Here is a 22,320-nt window from a genome sequence, read left to right as displayed (position 1 = left end):
TAAAAAAAAAAACCTCATTAAGCACAGCACTTCTAGACTTAAAATTACTTAAATTTACCACTTCGGACATTTTGATGCAAGTCTTTTAGAAGAAGAAAGTTTATTTATAGAGCCCCTTTTACTGATAAAATTGCTGCTTCCTAAAAGATATCAGAAACAATACAATTAAAATGAAATAAAATTATAAAAAGCAGAGTTTACCGAAAGCTTAAGTAAATAGAAATGCCTTTATCTGCTTTTTGAAAGCAACACCAGAAACAGCTACACAGAGACAATGGAGGAGTAAATCACAGTTTTGGAGCAACAGCCTAAAAAGTCTTGGAACTATGAGAAAATTCTGACCAGAGGGCAGAAAGATGCGACCAGAGGTGTGGAGGACAAACTATCAGAGAGCAGACTCTGTAAGTTAACTAGGGCTGCAACTAACCATTATTTTGCAAATTAATTAATCTGTAGATTTTTATTTTTTTTTATTAATTGATTAATAATCGGATAGAAGGCTTTGCATGAAATCAAACCAGGTGAAACTAAAACATTTCCACTTGAGGAGTTCTGTATAGAGCATATTGATGGACTGAAAATATACTTTTTTTAATCTTAAATGCAAAATGTTTATATATATATTTTTTTACAATTTTGATGTAATAACTGCTCTAAGTGGGTTGCTCTGTAAGCTAAAGGCACGTTTTAAAGTCTGTACTCTCCAGTTAATGATTAATTGATTAGTTGATGATTATCTCAATAACTAATTGATCATATTAATCCAATTATTTGTTTCAGCCCTAAAGTCAACACTAAGATTTTAACATCCATTTAAAATTTGATGTAAAGCCAGTGCAGGGAGGCTAAAATGGGAGCTTTCTGCAGAGTTTGGGACCATTTAAATACTAAAAAGATTAACTTCATTAAAACACAAGAAGAAAGAAAAGCATGGATCTGAATTAGCTTTAGCTTAGGAGTTCACTGCTACTCACTTTGCACAACTAAAGTTTTCCTCTTTTGCTTTTTAATAACAAAAAACGTCCATGTTCAAGTATCGACAGAAAGAAACCCAACAAAAAACTAACCTCTCCATCAGATTTGGATCATTTTAACATGGATATCATTGATCTAACCACTGTGTTGCTGGCAGGGAATCCTCCAACCCAGTCGCAGGTCTTTTGCAGCCTCTAGCAACTTTTCCTCCATGCGTCTCTCTTTCTTTCTTATTGATGAGAGGTATCCATAAAGTATGATGCTTCCTACCACCACGTTTCAACAGATGGATGTTGCCTTTATGGGGAGCTCTGTTTAATGTTCGCATGTTTTCCCATGTTTCCCACATGGCTTAAGGCAAACTTGAAGAGAAAGTTCCCTTTAAAAGCCATTTCTTTGTGTTGCTCTGTCCGTATAAATCCCAATAAACCCCGTTTGTGGTTTTACTGTGACAAAATATCCAAGAGGTGTGAATACTTCTGCCTGGTGTTTACATCAACAAATAGTCAGCCAGAAATGATAGAATAAAGCCTTTGGAAATCACATCAAAAGGTTTATCAATTTTCAATTCTCTTAAATGAGTTACTGGAAGAAAATGGAGATGCATGCGTTGTTCTCAATGACTGCAAACTTGCTTAATAGTTTTATAGGTGCAGCAGTAATTGTAGAGAAGGCAGAGAGAAAAACAACAACAATCCATTACTTTCTTGATGACACTTAGTCTATTGGGCTGCTAATGAATCAGTGCTTCACTGAGAGGCTGAAGCACCTGAGCGAGACTTAAGGCAATCAGGAGCTCGACAGAATCTGAAATTATAAGACAATAAAGTCCTCAGATTGATTTGCTTTAGACCTCACCTAACCTTGTAATTCTTCAAAGGAAGCAGCAGCAGCTTACAGACAGAACCTCTGATTATGACAGGTCAAGTCAAAGAAATTTGTAATCAAACCTGCTTTTTTTTTTACTGCAGATATAAACGCTGTGGAATGTGGAGCACATGAAGCTACGCACTCTGTAAGCTACAGCATTTAAGCAGACATATAAAAGAGGACTTTCAACATAAATAAAATGAAACAAGGTGAGAAGCCTCTGGGTAGACCGCTTTTAACCTGATAACAACATCAAAATAAGGAAATTAATAGCAAAAATAAATTGCTCTCTAACACAAACTCAGCAAAGATTGGTGAGTTGCCCAAATGACCCCTGCATCTTCACTGTGAAAGAGAAAATTACAGCTTTGATTAATGTGAATGCAACTGAGCAATGTTCTAGTAAACTAGCCAATCACCTGGAACTGAAAACAGTCTTTGCCTTCAAAACCTTCACTCCACTTATTCCTACAGCAATCTGTAAAAACAGAATGGATGTCCATCCATCCATCCAAGTTTGGTCTAGCCTTGATCAATGCCCCAGCCCCTAGACCTGGCTGGCTGCTAAAGAAAGGAGAGAGAAAAAAAAGACTTCCAATTTCTTCAGCTGGAGGACATTACAGAAATGTGACTGTCAGATGGAAGAATCTGAAGAAACACAACTTTTAAGCTGGGGACACTAATGTGAAGGCATTTAATGGTAGCCCAGTAAACTAGTCCCATAATTTTTGCCTGCGAGCGGTCTAGCCTCGAACAATACCCCAGGCCCTAGAACTGACTGACCAATCACAGATGTGTTTTAAATCTGGATGCAAAGTGGGCGGGGTTTTGAGGGCGGGACGACAAAGCCGCGTGACGCTGGAGAAAACACAACAAGGAAGACGGNAACCTCTCCATCAGATTTGGATCATTTTAACACGGATATCATTGATCTAACCACTGTGTTGCTGGCAGGGAATCCTCCAACCCAGTCGCAGGTCTTTTGCAGCCTCTAGCAACTTTTCCTCCATGCGTCTCTCTTTCTTTCTTATTGATGAGAGGTATCCATAAAGTATGATGCTTCCTACCACCACGTTTCAACAGATGGATGTTGCCTTTATGGGGAGCTCTGTTTAATGTTCGCATGTTTTCCCATGTTTCCCACATGGCTTAAGGCAAACTTGAAGAGAAAGTTCCCTTTAAAAGCCATTTCTTTGTGTTGCTCTGTCCGTATAAATCCCAATAAACCCCGTTTGTGGTTTTACTGTGACAAAATATCCAAGAGGTGTGAATACTTCTGCCTGGTGTTTACATCAACAAATAGTCAGCCAGAAATGATAGAATAAAGCCTTTGGAAATCACATCAAAAGGTTTATCAATTTTCAATTCTCTTAAATGAGTTACTGGAAGAAAATGGAGATGCATGCGTTGTTCTCAATGACTGCAAACTTGCTTAATAGTTTTATAGGTGCAGCAGTAATTGTAGAGAAGGCAGAGAGAAAAACAACAACAATCCATTACTTTCTTGATGACACTTAGTCTATTGGGCTGCTAATGAATCAGTGCTTCACTGAGAGGCTGAAGCACCTGAGCGAGACTTAAGGCAATCAGGAGCTCGACAGAATCTGAAATTATAAGACAATAAAGTCCTCAGATTGATTTGCTTTAGACCTCACCTAACCTTGTAATTCTTCAAAGGAAGCAGCAGCAGCTTACAGACAGAACCTCTGATTATGACAGGTCAAGTCAAAGAAATTTGTAATCAAACCTGCTTTTTTTTTTACTGCAGATATAAACGCTGTGGAATGTGGAGCACATGAAGCTACGCACTCTGTAAGCTACAGCATTTAAGCAGACATATAAAAGAGGACTTTCAACATAAATAAAATGAAACAAGGTGAGAAGCCTCTGGGTAGACCGCTTTTAACCTGATAACAACATCAAAATAAGGAAATTAATAGCAAAATAAATTGCTCTCCAACACAAACTCAGCAAAGATTGGTGAGTTGCCCAAATGACCCCTGCATCTTCACTGTGAAAGAGAAAATTACAGCTTTGATTAATGTGAATGCAACTGAGCAATGTTCTAGTAAACTAGCCAATCACCTGGAACTGAAAACAGTCTTTGCCTTCAAAACCTTCACTCCACTTATTCCTACAGCAATCTGTAAATACAAAATGCGTCCATCCATCCATCCAAGTTTGGTCTAGCCTTGATCAATGCCCCAGCCCCTAGACCTGGCTGGCTGCTAAAGAAAGGAGAGAGAAAAAAAAGACTTCCAATTTCTCCAGCTGGAGGATATTACAGAAATTTGACTGTCAGATGGAAGAATCTGAAGAAACACAACTTTTAAGCTGGGGACACTAATGTGAAGGCATTTAATGGTAGCCCAGTAAACTAGTCCCATCATTTTTTCCTGCGAGCGGTCTAGCCTCGAACAATACCCCAGGCCCTAGAACTGGCTGACCAATCACATCGCAGAGATGTGTTTTAAATCTGGATGCAAAGTGGGCGGGGTTTTGAGGGCGGGACGACAAAGCCGCGTGACGCTGGAGAAAACACAACAAGGAAGACGGCAACAACTATTGAACAGTTCTCGTTTGACTCAGCTTTGGAATCAGTTTCGGAAGGATTAGTCCTGGGGTTTTCGTTGAAACGTGAGCAGGAAGAGGCTCTACGCAAATGTATTTTTAAGAAAATCGTATTCGCTGTTTGTTTACACTCCCCCACCAGCTTTCTGTCGCGCTTACTACGTCACAGTCAGTTGCGCTTATTGGCCAATAGGCACAGACATGGTTTGAAAAACAACGGGTTGTTCTCATCAACAATCTTCCGACGTCTCATTCATCGGGGCCAGACTAAATTACACATTTCATCTCACATTTAGTCTGGTTTATCAGGCTAATCCATCCATCCATGCATCCATCAATCTTAGAAGAAAGAATTTCAAGACAATAGTAGTAATCAACAATACAATTATGATTTCTGAAGGGCAGTGGTATGTTTAGTTGATTAAATGCATGCTCCTTTCTTTAATCTTTGATATACAGTAAAGGTGTAAAGGTGCTCTACAGACCGATTCACAGGTTTTTCAGGGTTTCAAATATTCTCTCCCTCATCACAAGCTGCAATATCATAGAAGAAAATAATATTCTTAGTTTCAGTTGCAGAAAAAGTCCTGCACTGACAGAGCCATTTAGAGACACACTAATGATGTGACAGTAGGCTGTCAGAGCTGCAGAGGGCAATCGCTCATGTTTATATTACAGCATAGAAAGAAGGCCATAATTTCCCACACTTAAACTGATCCGTCTCTTTACAGAATTCATTTATACCGATAACAATGATACTTTTTTTAATCTAACACAGCAGATATTTATATTTCCCATTAACCTTGGTGAATATGTTAATAGAAGGTTTTGCATAAGTCTTAGCACCATTTTTCAGGAAAATAAATAAGAAACTAATAAAAATCCAGCTGCATCACATTTATTACTAGAGGAAACTTAAAGTACCTTTAAGTATTCAATCACTTCTATTGTATTTCTTATCAAACGCAGCCACTGGCTGTTAAAAACAACCACACTGTTATGTTAGAATCTAATCGTGTCCCTCTCTGGGGTTTTGCATTAGATCTGTGTTATTCATGCGGGAATAACATTGAATCCTTGTTGCGTCAGGAGGGGTATAGGGTGTTAAAACTGTGCCAAGTCAGTGTGCAAGACTTCCACTCTAGGTGAGTATAATTTATTTTCCATTCTGATGGTGCTTTCACACCGAATGCGATTCCTGTGACAAAGTCGCCACTTTAGGTGGTGCTGTCGCTCGCCTGACATATTACCATCAAATTGTATGGCGGGAGACAATCACTCCCATCTCTTCACCCCGTCATCAAACAAAGGGAGCTCCTATTTGCTCATTGCTGATTTCATCTCAGCATGGCGGACCTGGATTTTATCAAGCCGTTCAGGGTGCTTTACTTACTATGGAGAGCCCAAACAGTTGCGCAAGGTTCCCTGAATCCACTAGAGATGCTCCCAGTTCAGGGAGTCCACAATCAAACTGGATCACAGTTACTTTCCATGGGCCTTACATCTGAGCAGGACGCAAAATTATCCTTCTTTGGTGTAGGATCACCTGAACAACAGAAGTAAAGTTAAGCAGCATTTTGGAGCTCAGTCACAAAGAGAAGGAGATCAGAGCAGGAACCCGGCAGAGATGGCTGGGGTTCTTAGTGGCTGCGATCTGCTCTGGAGCTGAGGCAGGAGGATGAACGATGACTGATTTAACCGTCCTTCTAGGACAACAATATTTTTTCCTTCTTCAATTTTTATTTTAAAAAATCTTTGTCCTTATCACAGCCACCTTCGATTCCTTATTGGTTGCTGCAACAAGGCTCTCCTAAACACGCCCCTACATAGGGATAAAATGTAAGTCGATTGCTCTGGTTGCTGGAAACACGTTTGGTTTGAATGCACCATTATACAGCAGATAACACATGAAAAAAAGTCTGGAAAAAGTTAAAGCTTGGATCAGTTAGAAAGCAATGTTTAAACTATGAAAACTGAGAGGCCAAGCAAGGAGGGCATTAACTAGAGAAGCAGCCAAGAACCACCATGGGAACTTTGGAGGAGCTTCAGAGATCCTTAGTTCTAGTCAGGCAATCTGTTGGCCTTTTTTTTTTTTTAAACTGTGGCAGCAAGAAAGCGTCTGCTTAAGGAAAGCTTCTGCAAATCCTGCTAGGGGACATTCTGGTCTAAGTTAAAAAAATATGTAAAGGAAAGCAATTCTCTGAAAGCACCATTGTTTTTACACCATCCTCTTCTTAAGTGGGAACAGAAAGTGGATGGAAATTGAGCCTTAAAGTCCTGGAATAAAACCTGTTTGAGACTGCAAACGACTTGAGACCAGGTCAGATGTTCAGCTTGCAGCAGGACAATGGCCCCCAAAAACCAGACCCAATCTGAGGGGGATTGAGCACTTTTAAAAAGAAAAAACTTGTAAAAAGATCTGTCTCTAGATGTGTAAAACTCATGGAGACATATTCCAAAACACCTGCAGTTGCAACATTAGTGATAATACAAAGCACAGCATGTGGGGGCCTGAAAATATGCTTAAGAATTTTACAAAGGGAAATGTTCACAATGATCTATAAAAATGTTCATAACTGGGCATTAGCTGGCTTTTTATATAAAATACAAGCCAGGGGAAAGTCTGAAAAAAGTCTAAGAAAAAAAAGGACTATATTCATTTTCAACACATTTATCTTTCTAAGAATGTTTAACACAAGAAATTAAATTAGAAATAAACCTCTAATATTAAAAAAAACATGGATGTTTGTGATTTTACATGAAGAAATATGAAATATGTTCATTAGGCACAATGAACTATATTGCTGACAGATACCAATTGTGGGGATCCATCCATCCATTTTCCTTCATGCTTATCCCAAGTTGGGTCACTAAGGGTGCTGGTGCCTATCTCCAGCTGTCCATGGGCGAGAGGTGGGGTACACCCTGGACAGGTCGCCAGTCCATCTCAGGGCAACACAGAGACAAGCAACCATTCATACACTCACGCCAAAGGAGAATTTAGAGAAGCAAGTTAACCTAACAGTCATTTTTTTGGACCGTGGCAAACTCCATGCCGAAAGACTGGCGGGAATCAAACCCAGAACACCTTTCTGCAAGACAGCAGTGCTACCCATTGTTCCACTGAGCATCCATTTTCGGGATCCATTTCCCCAAAAAACATGTTAAAAATCAGATTGCAAGTTGATAAGGGCTTTTTATAGTGTAGGTTATTAAGGCAGACCAATTATCATGGCCAAGGAAGCAGAGAACATGGAACAACACCTCACTGTCTAAGGGGCTTCCTTCTGTCTAGTTATAAAGCAATTCATTAGTCAGAACTTCTTTAATTCTTTAATTAGAAAGTCCTTCTTCAATCTGACACATTACCAAGCGACCAGCCACTTACTCAAATTACTGTTTAATTATAGCGCACTTACAGAAACACATGGGCACATACATCTTTCCGCCGTGCCACTCCCTGGGTGACGAGTCAAGTGCTTTGTGTGGGAGAACCAAAGGCGTGCTGGAGCGGTGACTGGCAGGCGGTGTTGTCACGGTAACAGACATCCAGACACAGATATTGCACACTCGCACACAATCTCAAAGGAGCAGTTTTCCTGCAGCAGCTGCACGACCCCTAAACAGGCCAGACAACTAGAGCCTCAGGACATGGCAAGGTAACGGAAAACAGCAAAGACTAAAGAATAAGCCACTTATGTCCACACTGCCACCCAATAATAGGATTATGCCACAAAGTTATTGGATGTCAGTGGAATAGCAGGAGCAAAATAGTGAGCTATGAAATCTAGGTGTGGTAAAAAGCTTTTGAATGAACAGAGGTGTTCTTCAGTTGAGCTTTTAGACACCTAGTTGAAATGGCATAGAAAAAAAAAAATGATGAGGATTTAAAATCTTGCTGTAATCCTGAGGCTGTAGAGGAATACTGGGGAGGGAGAGTTAAGTACCTGGAGGAAGGCTGACTCTCTTTCTCTTTTTGCCGTTTTCAGCAGTGTTTTCCAAAGGAGAGCACTCAGGCCCAAGGGGGCCACTAGAACCGTTGAACTGGAGAGGGTCGTTGTTGGCTGCTGGATCAAACGGCAGAGTGTTGAGTCCTGCAAGACAAAAGAAACCCAATATTAATTTCAGTAAGAACATACCTGATGAAGAGAAGCTCTGCAATCCATTATAGAAACCACATGTTAGTGACGCGTCGAGAAACGCTCTGCTAGATATATGAAAGCAATGAGATGTTGAATAAGGAATCAGAAGAGGCAGTGAAGTTACTCTCTAAAAGATTACTGCCATTTATTCATGCCGTAAAAAAAAAAAAGACGAAAATGAGCAAGACCTTCTGAGGATGACAGGAAGGCTAAAAAGATGTAGAAATACTCGTTTCATTCTTGAAGGTTTCAAACTCTGTCATGTATGTAGAAATGATGGGAGTCTTTGGAAAGCTCAGGGTTATGTTAAGTTTAGGCTAACAGTGCGAACCGGCATACAGAAAGCAAAACGATATATAAACAATTGTCTAACACAATGACTTTGTCTTCAAGACTACTTACTAAAAGATCGAACAAAGAAATAACCTGAATGCTGAAATTTTCTTTTCTGCACTTGGAATAGGTTCACTTGTCATATTAAAAAGTGCCTTTTAATAACAACTGCCTTCTGTTAGGTATTTAACATGCTAATCATTAAGCCCATTTCTGTGTAACAGAATGCTTTATTTGTCTGAAGTAATATTCTGGGCCTGATTGTCATGTTTTTGTTGGCTGTATGTAGAAAATCACCATAATTAACAGGAAAAAAGGCTTAAAAACATCAGTCTGTACAATGTGTTTTATTGAGTGAATTGAATTAGTGAAATAAAAGAACTTTTCAGTTTCACTTCATTAAACAGGTCTGTTTAATGCAGCCCTATTGGCACAATATGCTTTATCAGGGTTTATACAGGAACGAGTAACTCTAATTTAATGCTTTTTAATGCTCTTTTAATGCTCTAAGAAATGATTTTAATGCCATTGACAAGTAACCATTACTTATATATATATATATATATATATATATATAAAAAACACAGCAAAATCCTTTCATCATCTTTACAGTCGACAGGCTGCAGCCCTGTCCCGAATTCCTTGTTTTCTAGCCACTTTTGTTGAAATTTCCTTTTTATAATTCTCTAGCTTTTTCTCCACCTCAACCTTATTTTCCGAACATACAGCTTTACGATCAACCTGAAGCAGTTCGGCGCAAACACGCGGAACCATTTATATCTGATGAAAATACAGCATTTAAAATGCCCCGATAATCTTATTTTTTTTTGTCACTTATATATTATTATTTTTTATCATACAAACAAAAACAAAGCACACTAACATGAACATGTTTTGGTAGCACTTTCTTTTGAGTTTTTCTGTTTATATAATGTCCATTTTTCCCATTTTTTTCATCTGTGGTTCTTTTTTCATGAGAAATATGTCTTCAATCGTTGTGATCCATTGGTCCTTTGATGGCACGTTTGACTTCCCCCATTTTTTTGCTGCTATCAACATCACTTTTACCAAATAGTTATCTTTTTCATGGATAGCATCATCTCCAAGATCGCACAAATAGAGAATTTCAGGTTTCATTGGAATTACCTACCCTAATACTTCACATAATACACTGCAAATCATTTCCCAAAACTCCAAGAGTTTCGAACACTTCCAAAAACATGGGAATGGTTGACATCTTTCTCCCCGCACTCTCTCCAACATTCTTGATGCCTCCCTGACAATCACATTTAATGAATTTTGATGCCAATTTACACCTTCATTTAAAAAAATAATAATTTAATGACTTTTAATGATTTTTAATGACCCGCAGAAACCCTGTTTTTACAAATCATAAGGTTTGAATATGTTTCTGAAAAAAATGACAATAGAACGTGGATCTGATCAAACATGTATTTCAAATTGAATTTTAAGAAGGTGATTTTCAACATAAGACATTGGACTTGCTGACCAGCATAATATGAGGTGATAAAAACATCTATGGAAGCAGGAAAATAATCATCTGAGGATAATCAGTTTGATAAATCCCTGTGCTTTCTGATAGTTTGATCAGGTCTGTTTGGACTATTTATTCCAAAACACTGATCTCCAAACCATCTAATGTTTCATAAATAAATATAGAACCAACACCTCATTATAAGTTGCAAAGTTAAATGGGAAACATTACATCGTGCAGATGTTATTATGAGGCATAGTGAATACAAAGTTACTATTTGACCTTTTTTAACTTTAGATAACTAAAGATAAAGTTGCCTTTTTTAGTGTTTAGTTCTGTTTCTCTCCTAGAAGTAACTATGGGCTACGCTTTTACTCTCATGAACTGAATGTGCTCTTCTATCCTTCCTGACATGAAAATCATCTCAGAGATCATCTGCTTAACTGTTTCTTGCCTAGACAAAGCCAGCTATGACCATTATGTTCTCTAAATAGAAAGTATTCATGGATCAGTGCTTCTATGTCCCCTTTTTTGCGTCTGCCTGTATTTTGAACCCCGAGGTTTCTTCCAACTAAAAGGAAGTTATAAACTGACTGTGTAGATAAAGTGTTGTAAACTGTTATTAATAAACTGAATTTAATTAAGCTTAATTTAACAGACTGCCAAAATGACAAAAACATTTCATCCATTTCGGATCAAATAGATAAAAGGTAAAGAGAAGGCATATGTCAACAGGAGCAGTAATGATAAGGAAAAAACACATTTGTTGAATTTGCTTGATTCTTATTCTCTGGTAAAACTGTCTGTCCTGTTTTATCTCTGTTATTTCTGTCATTTTATGTTTGTAATTCAGTGCAGAATCCTGGAGAGATTCAGTTTGCATTCATGAAAAATGTATTATATTTCTTTGTGCTCAAATTTGTTTTCCCTCTGCGGCACAACTGAGCATCAGATCCTCTCTTCTGCAGCTCAAGCACAGCTCTAAAACTGCCACATTAATGTCTTTTACATGTAGCAACAGCTCAAATAAGACAAATGTAGGTGCTGGAAGTCTTTATGTTTTATGACTTCAATCAGTCAGATGCAAGATTTATCTGTCCTATAATATTGACTGACAAATAAGATACTGTATAAAAGAAAATGAAACACACAAGAAGCTGCACTAGGAAGAGAGCTCACACACACTTAAGTCTCTCTTTTATATTTGATCAAGCTGCTGTCAAGCTGATCTTTTCATTTTATCTGAGAAAAATGTTTAAGGGCCTTGCAAATGTATTGATATTCCTTTAACGTTCCAGACTTTTCCATTTTATAACCATAGAGTTCAAGGTATTTTATGTCCTGTACATTATGACACTGATATTTGCCTCAATCGAAACGGTTGAACTGTGGATTTACCTGTTTGCTTAGGGTCATTTTAGCCCTGGAAAGTGAACCTGTACCCCAGTTTTAGGAACTTTCAATCCCAAGTATGCCCTAGATTCCCAGTCAGCAAATTCAGTTTCCAAGTCAGGGTTCAGGTGATGGGCTAAGTCAGCACTACAATCTGTATATTTGTAAATGGGAAAAAGAATAGAGTCTGCAAATGTGTGACAGGGAAGCAAAGTAAAGTAAATATATTGCAAAAAATCCTGCATCAAATTTTTAAGCTTGAATTTAACCCACCCCACTGCAAATGTGACTACCAGTAAAAAACAAATACAGAGTAAAAAATGCTTTGATTGTTTTGGTTTTTCTTTTTTTTTTTACATTTTTGATGATTTCATAGCAATGTGAAAATGAATGGACTGAGGAAATATAAACTCATACAATCAAATTACAATCACTTGGTNTATACAAGTTTCACTTTTTAAATGGAATTACTGAAATCAATCTACTTTTTCATGATATTCTAATTTTATGACCAGCACCTGTATGTAGAAATGATGGGAGTCTTTGGAAAGCTCAGGGTTATGTTAAGTTTAGGCTAACAGTGCGAACCGGCATACAGAAAGCAAAACAATATATAAACAATTGTCTAACACAATTACTTTGTCTTCAAGACTACTTACTAAAAGATCGAACAAAGAAATAACCTGAATGCTGAAATTTTCTTTTCTGCACTTGGAATAGGTTCACTTGTCATATTAAAAAGTGCCTTTTAATAACAACTGCCTTCTGTTAGGTATTTAACATGCTAATCATTAAGCCCATTTCTGTGTAACAGAATGCTTTATTTGTCTGAAGTAATATTCTGGGCCTGATTGTCATGTTTTTGTTGGCTGTATGTAGAAAATCACCATAATTAACAGGAAAAAAGGCTTAAAAACATCAGTCTGTACAATGTGTTTTATTGAGTGAATTGAATTAGTGAAATAAAAGAACTTTTCAGTTTCACTTCATTAAACAGGTCTGTTTAATGCAGCCCTATTGGCACAATATGCTTTATCAGGGTTTATACAGGAACGAGTAACTCTAATTTAATGCTTTTTAATGCTCTTTTAATGCTCTAAGAAATGATTTTAATGCCATTGACAAGTAACCATTACTTATATATATATATATATATATATATATATAAAAAACACAGCAAAATCCTTTCATCATCTTTACAGTCGACAGGCTGCAGCCCTGTCCCGAATTCCTTGTTTTCTAGCCACTTTTGTTGAAATTTCCTTTTTATAATTCTCTAGCTTTTTCTCCACCTCAACCTTATTTTCCGAACATACAGCTTTACGATCAACCTGAAGCAGTTCGGCGCAAACACGCGGAACCATTTATATCTGATGAAAATACAGCATTTAAAATGCCCCGATAATCTTATTTTTTTTTGTCACTTATATATTATTATTTTTTATCATACAAACAAAAACAAAGCACACTAACATGAACATGTTTTGGTAGCACTTTCTTTTGAGTTTTTCTGTTTATATAATGTCCATTTTTCCCATTTTTTTCATCTGTGGTTCTTTTTTCATGAGAAATATGTCTTCAATCGTTGTGATCCATTGGTCCTTTGATGGCACGTTTGACTTCCCCCATTTTTTTGCTGCTATCAACATCACTTTTACCAAATAGTTATCTTTTTCATGGATAGCATCATCTCCAAGATCGCACAAATAGAGAATTTCAGGTTTCATTGGAATTACCTACCCTAATACTTCACATAATACACTGCAAATCATTTCCCAAAACTCCAAGAGTTTTGAACACTTCCAAAAACATGGGAATGGTTGACATCTTTCTCCCCGCACTCTCTCCAACATTCTTGATGCCTTCCTGATAATCACATTTAATGAATTTTAATGCAAATTAAGGCCTTCATTAAAAAAAATAATAATAATTTAATGACTTTTAATGACCCGCGGAAACCCTATTTATACAAATCATAAGGTTTGAATGTGTCTCTGAAAAAATTGTAATAGAATGTGGATCTGATTAAACATGCATTTCAAATTGAATCAGGATATCTGTTTTTAAGAAGGTGATTTTCAACATAAGACATTGGACTTGCTGACCAGCATAATATGAGGTGATAAAAACATCTATGGAAGCAGGAAAATAATCATCTGAGGATAATCAGTTTGATAAATCCCTGTGCTTTCTGATAGTTTGATCAGGTCTGTTTGGACTATTTATTCCAAAACACTGATCTCCAAACCATCTAATGTTTCATAAATATAGAACCAACACCTCATTATAAGTTGCAAAGTTAAATGGGAAACATTACATCGTGCAGATGTTATTATGAGGCATAGTGAATACAAAGTTACTATTTGACCTTTTTTAACTTTAGATAACTAAAGATAAAGTTGCCTTTTTTAGTGTTTAGTTCTGTTTCTCTCCTAGAAGTAACTATGGGCTACGCTTTTACTCTCATGAACTGAATGTGCTCTTCTATCCTTCCTGACATGAAAATCATCTCAGAGATCATCTGCTTAACTGTTTCTTGCCTAGACAAAGCCAGCTATGACCATTATGTTCTCTAAATAGAAAGTATTCATGGATCAGTGCTTCTATGTCCCCTTTTTTGCGTCTGCCTGTATTTTGAACCCCGAGGTTTCTTCCAACTAAAAGGAAGTTATAAACTGACTGTGTAGATGAAGTGTTGTGAACTGTTATTAATAAACTGAATTTAATTAAGCTTAATTTAACAGACTGCCAAAATGACAAAAACATTTCATCCATTTCGGATCAAATAGATAAAAGGTAAAGAGAAGGCATATGTCAACAGGAGCAGTAATGATAAGGAAAAAACACATTTGTTGAATTTGCTTGACTCTTATTCTCTGGTAAAACTGTCTGTCCTGTTTTATCTCTGTTATTTCTGTCATTTTATGTTTGTAATTCAGTGCAGAATCCTGGAGAGATTCAGTTTGCATTCATGAAAAATGTATTATATTTCTTTGTGCTCAAATTTGTTTTCCCTCTGCGGCACAACTGAGCATCAGATCCTCTCTTCTGCAGCTCAAGCACAGCTCTAAAACTGCCACATTAATGTCTTTTACATGTAGCAACAGCTCAAATAAGACAAATGTAGGTGCTGGAAGTCTTTATGTTTTATGACTTCAATCAGTCAGATGCAAGATTTATCTGTCCTATAATATTGACTGACAAATAAGATACTGTATAAAAGAAAATGAAACACACAAGAAGCTGCACTAGGAAGAGAGCTCACACACACTTAAGTCTCTCTTTTATATTTGATCAAGCTGCTGTCAAGCTGATCTTTTCATTTTATCTGAGAAAAATGTTTAAGGGCCTTGCAAATGTATTGATATTCCTTTAACGTTCCAGACTTTTCCATTTTATAACCATAGAGTTCAAGGTATTTTATGTCCTGTACATTATGACACTGATATTTGCCTCAATCGAAACGGTTGAACTGTGGATTTACCTGTTTGCTTAGGGTCATTTTAGCCCTGGAAAGTGAACCTGTACCCCAGTTTTAGGAACTTTCAATCCCAAGTATGCCCTAGATTCCCAGTCAGCAAATTCAGTTTCCAAGTCAGGGTTCAGGTGATGGGCTAAGTCAGCACTACAATCTGTATATTTGTAAATGGGAAAAAGAATAGAGTCTGCAAATGTGTGACAGGGAAGCAAAGTAAAGTAAATATATTGCAAAAAATCCTGCATCAAATTTTTAAGCTTGAATTTAACCCACCCCACTGCAAATGTGACTACCAGTAAAAAACAAATACAGAGTAAAAAATGCTTTGATTGTTTTGGGTTTTTTTTTTTTACATTTTTGATGATTTCATAGCAATGTGAAAATGAATGGACTGAGGAAATATAAACTCATACAATCAAATTACAATCACTTGGTGATTAAAGACAAAGATGGTCTTAACTGGATAATCAACACCAAAGATGGTCAAACAAAGGGTTTAATGGAAATTGGACCTAATTTAACACCCTAACTTTTCTAAATTGATCTACAATCAAATATTCTTAATATTTATTTGAGCATTTCAGCCCAAAAAAATTTTTTTTTCTTTCCCATTGTTCTCTTAATCTTGTGTGCCTGTATACTTTTATTTGACTGTTTCCCAACAACAACCTTGAATTCACCTACAGTTGAACAATAGATGGTATTTCCATTGTAATAAATTCCATTCCATAACAGAAAAAATACTCAGGTCAAATTAATAAAAAATCTGAACTTGAGCATAACAAAGAATCCAGTCAAAACTCTCCAAATCATATTCACTCGCAGAAAAAGGGTAAGGGGTAATGGTGTATGTCTTGTATTTAATTAGGGAGTAGGACAGACAGTTTAGAGAATACCCCCTATTAGAGCCGCCTACTAGTATGTTTGTTCCATTAAATTAAATAATGATTTTAGGAGTTTGATGTAACAGAGTTTATTTGGTCTGATAGATACTAGTCTGGGATCCCAGGTCTAGTCTTCTGTGCGATCTCTGTTCTTTTCAAACCCAAAACTAAACAGTTTTTACTTTGTTTGAAGTCTTTTCAGACTAAGGGAAGCCCAATAAAGTAGCCTGACAAACCAGACTAAATGTGAGATTAAATATGTAATTTAGTCTGGTCCCGATGAATGAGACATCGGAAGATTGTTGATGAGAACAACCCTTTGTTTTTCAAACCATGTCTGTGCCTATTGGCCAACGCTCTGACCAATGACCGCAACTGACTGCGACGTAGTAAGCGCGACAGAAAGCTGGTGGGGGAGTGTAAACAAACAGTGAATACGTCCTTAAAAATCAACGAGCGTAGAGCCTCTTCCTGCTCACATTTCAACGAAAACCCCCAAGTCTAATTCTTCCAAAACTGATTCCAAAGCGGAGTCAAATGAGAACTGTTCAATAATAGTTGCCACCTTCCTTGTTGTGATTTCTGTAGCGTCGCGCAGCTTTGTCGTCCCACCCTCAAAACCCCGCCCACTTTGCATCCAGAAATTCAAAACTCATCTCTGCGTTGTGATTGGTCAGCCAGTTCTAGGGCCTGGGGCATTGATCGAGGCTAGACCACTCGCGAGCAAAAATGATTTTTGCCGCTGGCGGGTGGGGCTAGTTTACTAGGCTACCATTTAATGCCTTCACCTTGGTGTGTCCCCAGCTTAAAAGTTGTTTTTCATCAGATTATCCCATCTGAAAGTCAGATTTCTGTAATACTCATCCAGCTAGAGAAATTGGAAATCTTTTTTTTTCTCTCCTTTCTTGAGCAGCACTATAACGGGATTTATCTTTGACAAATATAAGGCAAGTGGTTGAACTGCATTTCCTGTATGGGTATGAGGGTACAGGGGGCTGAATAGAAATTCCTGCCACAATTACATTTTTGAAAACCATGTATCATTTACATCTAACGCCACAATTGTGTTAGACTGTTTTCAACTATTAAATTCCACTAAAGTTTGTAGATATGGAAATGTATTTTTTAAAAACTGTATGAAATTTCTACAAGGAAAAGCACACATCTACAAACATTGTCATATTTTCATAGTAGAGGCAGATGATCGGTTTGCATATACAGATAAGAACATGAGACATAAGGGATTGAAACATAATGAATGTGTGGGTGGAGGATCTGCAGGCTCCACATTGGCTGCAGACTCAGTTTAAATGGATCTCCTGTCAGGGCTCTCACACATCTCTCCAGTCGATCTCCACCGAAAATCCATCTGTCACACTTATTTACAGATGACTGTCAATCCTTTAGAGAGAAACAAAGCCATTACTGTGGCAATACTAACTCTGTCAGCAATAAACAGCTACAGTTTACATTTAGGGAGATGGCCACTAAAGGGAGGAAGGAGTTCCCAGGAAAAAGAGGCAAAGAGAAGCAGTGGAAAGGTTGAGACAATACAGAACAGCTGGTAGGGAAATACCACTCAGCTTCAGGGGATAATGTCATATTACAGGTCATGAAGGACAAAATGTTCGCTTCCACTCACAATGTCCCCAAATTTTTACTGTAGTTATAAACTTTTCTCTCTCGCTGATATGACTTTATGAATGTGGTGCTTAGGTTGTAATTTAAAAGTAGATCTACTTGGCTTCATGCGCCTGTAAAACCTTGAGAGAAATCCCACATCTCATCTGGCTCTTAAGTAACCACAATAATTCAGTGTGAAAATTGAACACAGAGGAAATGAAACGATTTAATCACAAGTCCGATGCTTGGTTCTGTGAGTTTAAGCTTAAACCAGCTGAAATCTTTTTTTCCATTTGAACATAAAGGGCAGTAATGCAGGTTATGAGCAAAAGCATCTCAGCGCAGGCATGTAAACCTGCATATTAACAACGTCTTTGCAGGGTCATTGCCCCTGTCTCTGCTGCTACTCATGTATCTGTTGGCTGATGAATGGCCTGTTTAAATTTCAACATCTGGCCAGGAGGGAGGAGCGATGTCAGCGAGTATCACTCCCAGGGGGAGGGAGAACATAAATACCAGGAGGCTGGGTGGAGGCAGGAAGAGGCCGAACAGAGTGGCTGCAGAATAAATTAGGGCAATGAAACTGCTAAATGGAGACACAAACTTTATGAGGTAAAAATGCAATCACAGAAACGTGGCAAATTATTGTGACGCACTGATATCAAGGACAAATTAATACCATGCAGCACTAATGGTGGAGAGCCAGGCAAGCACAGCAACATTAAAACACATGGTAAAAGTCAGTGGGTCATTAACTCAGCATATGACCAACTTGGAGTTCAATCAGAGTCTAGATGGTGCAGTTCCCTGCAGAATGGGAGGGCAATGTGACAATTTTTTACGCATTCCACTGTTAGGGCGTATTGGTGACACACTGACATTCTGTCCCCTAGAGATTTATCTGACAACCGAGATAGTTTAATTAATATTTAAGGTCATAAGCAGAGACAACCAGATGCAGATATGGAAAATATAATTTTATTTAATTTTGCAAATTCACAACAAACAATCATTCAGCTTATTATTCAAACTGTTAAAGACAACCCTACATGTGTTCACCCAGAGGTGGAGAGAAAAACATCTGATCTTTCCTGTTACCATAAAACATCCATTAAGCTAGAGATACAAAAGATTCCCATTAATCAGAAAAAAATACATCTGTATTTTACAAGCGCTTTGCTTCAGTCTTAACACAGTGCTGACATGTTTCCACTTTTCTACCCCATACTGATATTTACAAAAAATATCAATACATGCACTAGTTTACCATGGCTTATGAATAAGAAAAAAAAACACAAATTGATATATACACTTCATCAACAGATAAGATCTTTGTACTTCTAAGAAAAAAACTAAACAATCCTGCTTTCGTATGAAAAAAATATATATATTGATTCAAATGGTTAGCTGATGCTGTTTAGGGGCATTTCTTAGGTCAAGCTGTGGTCTCTGCAGCTCCTCTAGAGTCACTATAACCCATCCCTCCCAGTGACTCAGTAATTCCTGCACTGTCCTCTCTGTCTTAAATAGAAGCCATTCTAGTCAATGCGGTAATTCCTACGAGCTCCATGGAGCTGTGGCATGATAGACAGCCCTCCTCTGTCATCCATCAGACATACAGACCCAGTCCATCACTGCCAATGACAAAACAAGTGATTTCTAAAAATCAGATGAGCCAGACACGGAAATAATTAAATGGTTCCAGGACATTTAGAAGTGAGAGTGGAGAGAAATATTAACAGACCCTACTCACATCTCATGTGGATTGCTACACAAAACATTTTACTATTTCCTGATGTTAGTTAGAACATTACCCCCAAAGAGATTATTCTCTAAACCTCTCCACAATGTTCTCCCAGTTATGCATGTGGTTCCCTCTGCTCCACAATGACGCTAAACACACCCACTAAAGATGGCTTCAATTTAAAAACAGATGAACTATTAAGAATATTTATGTGCTTGTATGTCTTTACACTCCCTGTACACACCTCATTTCAGTAGGAGTACATCCCAATTAGAGTGAAATATATTTCATTGCCCGTGTCAATCTCACCATTTTTAAAGATGTAATCATATTTGCTCCAACACTTAAGATCCATTAAACAATGCGGATTTAATTAGTTTTTAATTATGCATGAAGGGTTTTTGGGAGGTTCAGGGTTTGAACTCATGATCTTTTCAGTTAGCTTCAATGAGCATGGAACTGAGCTCCACTACATTTCTTAGCAGTACTTTTGTATAATTCTCCTGTAATGCCTCATCTAATTCCTATCAGCTACTAACTCAACAGTAAAGGATGAATAATGCATCGAAAGAGGAAATGTGCATCAACGCAACGCAGGGAGGAGGGGCATCAGTGGGGGGGAATACCGTAAGCAGCTCACTTTTAACCTTTACAGGATTTAGAAACTTACTGACAATGCAAACTACTGTGTTTATGTATCTGAGCAAGAAAAGGGGCCAGATGGTGGAGAACTGCATCAACATAACAGGTTTTCAACCACAGAAATAAATGAGCTTCTCTGACCTTCCCTTCATCAGTAAACTCTCTCAGTCTAGCAACAAACTGCCTTTCTGCTGCATTTCATCAAATAGGTAAAGTGGTTGAGAAGCACACCGTCATGACAAAAAGTGGCGACCAACTTTCTATACTGAGCGAAGACATCTGCCCAAGGTGGTATGATTAAGTCTAAGACCGCGGAAACCCAAACTTTATTGAATTCTGTGTAACAAATAGGGCTGAAAGAATTAATCAGATTAATTATGCTCAACCGATTATAGAAATTATCATCAACTAATTTAGGAACTGATTAAACGAGATGCTAAAACATGCCTTTAGCTAAAAGAGCAACCTACTCAAAGCAGTTATAGCAACAGTGTAATTTATTGTCCATTAATAAACTCTATCCAGAACACAAAATGGAACCGTTTGAGTTTCACTTGGTTTAAACTGTGTGCTAAATCTTCTTTAAGGAAACTTTTGCCATCAGATTATTAATCCGGGGAAAGAAAAAAAAAAAAAAGAATTTCATCATAATTTGTAGTGAAGGGGATCATTTAGATACAATGACAAACACTACTTTATGCATTGTCTAGGGCTAATAACTGTTGGATCAAAGTCAAAGCATTTCCAGGACCAATCTCCCTCTGTTGATTACCATATCTTGTTTTTTCCCCTCACTTACATCTTTAGACTCAAACTGAGAAAATTTAAGAACATGATTGATTAAGATAAGGAAAACACAAACAAACAATGTAGGTCTTTGGGGCTAACGACACTGTTGTCTATGACATTAATATATTATGGAAAACTCCTGGTTGTCAGAATTAAGGATATAATCTACTTTCTCAAAAAAAAAACAAATATTTCTGTTTTAGCAGAACAAGCTGCATTAAAAAGATAATCATTGAAAATTACATTTTTTCTCACTTTTTATTGCTTTGATCTGTATAAAAAAACATTCTAAGCACTCACAACAGGTAAGCAACTAAGTTATAATTGGAAAACTTTTCTTTTATCTTCTTACACAAAGGCTATTAAAGAGAGACTGAAATAAGCGGGAAAAAAAGGTATTGATTGAGTCAAAGATTGAGAAAAGATGGGTGGAAATTATTAAAGAAATTCTGAATAGTGTATCTCTAACAAAAAGAATTTCATCTATGTTAAGACCATTCACAGTCTTAGAGATATTTTAAATGACATCTCTCAATAGAACCTGAAATGAGAGATTGAAATGTAGCAGCTTATTAATGATTTTATGTAAATGAGTGCTGTTACATAGTGCAACTCAATCAAGAGCCGCAGACCAAAAGTCCTGTTTGTTGACAGCCGACAAGTCAATGAACAGCGTCTAAAATTAGCCACCCATAACCTGAAAGGTTACACATGACATAAAGACACAAGACTGCCATTAGCCCTCACTAAAAAAGTTTGGTACACATCAATCCTTGCAATAAATTGAGTTGTCACACCAGTTATAACCCCCAGTGTCCTTTAGAATGACGGAGTGCACTTTAGCCCGAGAATGTTGGCATGAGATTACACTTTCCTAAAAAGGTAGCTGACTGTGAAGTCATGAGTGCCCTTAGCAGATGAATAAACAAGGTGTCTGACTGATGTGGCTTAGCAATGAATGACAAAGAATGACAAGCAGGAGTGGTATCCTCAAAAGACTAATAGTGAAGCTTTTCACCTCCGGTGTATTTATAGCAAAGACAAAGAGCTGTTCAAAACACAGGCACTTCAAACAACTGGAGAGCAGACTGGATCGGTCTCTGAGAAGCTCCATCATCTGGCACAACATGCTCATCTTAATAAAAGTAATCCCTGAGATCATCATAAGTATTTTTGTAATGCCCTTTACTAAAGATGGCAACACCTTAAGAGGTTGTTGTCTTTGACCGTCAGTGAGTGATTCACATTAGACAGATTACTAAGAAAACAACTGGAGTCTTAAACTTAGAGTAGGTTTGTTCTTCTCCAGTCAACACCATGCTGTCTCAAGCAATAGAACTTTCTCCTAAATTAGAGGTAAAATGCATAATTATCATCCTTTT

At 37.4% G+C, this 22,320-nt stretch overlaps 1 protein-coding gene across 2 annotated transcripts in view; it reads right to left on the bottom strand.

The window, feature by feature from the left end:
- The window catches only part of LOC107098493 (ecto-NOX disulfide-thiol exchanger 2-like), a 245,190-nt gene that overhangs the window by 98,353 nt on the left and 124,517 nt on the right, over positions 1-22,320 (bottom strand). For both annotated transcript variants that reach the window (XM_015396212.1, XM_015396214.1), the window contains one exon: positions 8,364-8,510. In XM_015396212.1, the coding sequence (XP_015251698.1) occupies positions 8,364-8,510 (147 nt within the window). The remainder of the gene's footprint in view (positions 1-8,363; positions 8,511-22,320) is intronic.

Source organism: Cyprinodon variegatus, unplaced genomic scaffold (assembly GCF_000732505.1).
Source record: "Cyprinodon variegatus isolate N-32 unplaced genomic scaffold, C_variegatus-1.0 Scaffold783, whole genome shotgun sequence".
In the NCBI taxonomy this organism is placed as follows: Eukaryota; Metazoa; Chordata; class Actinopteri; order Cyprinodontiformes; family Cyprinodontidae; genus Cyprinodon; species Cyprinodon variegatus.
This window is presented reverse-complemented; position numbering and strand designations above follow the sequence as displayed.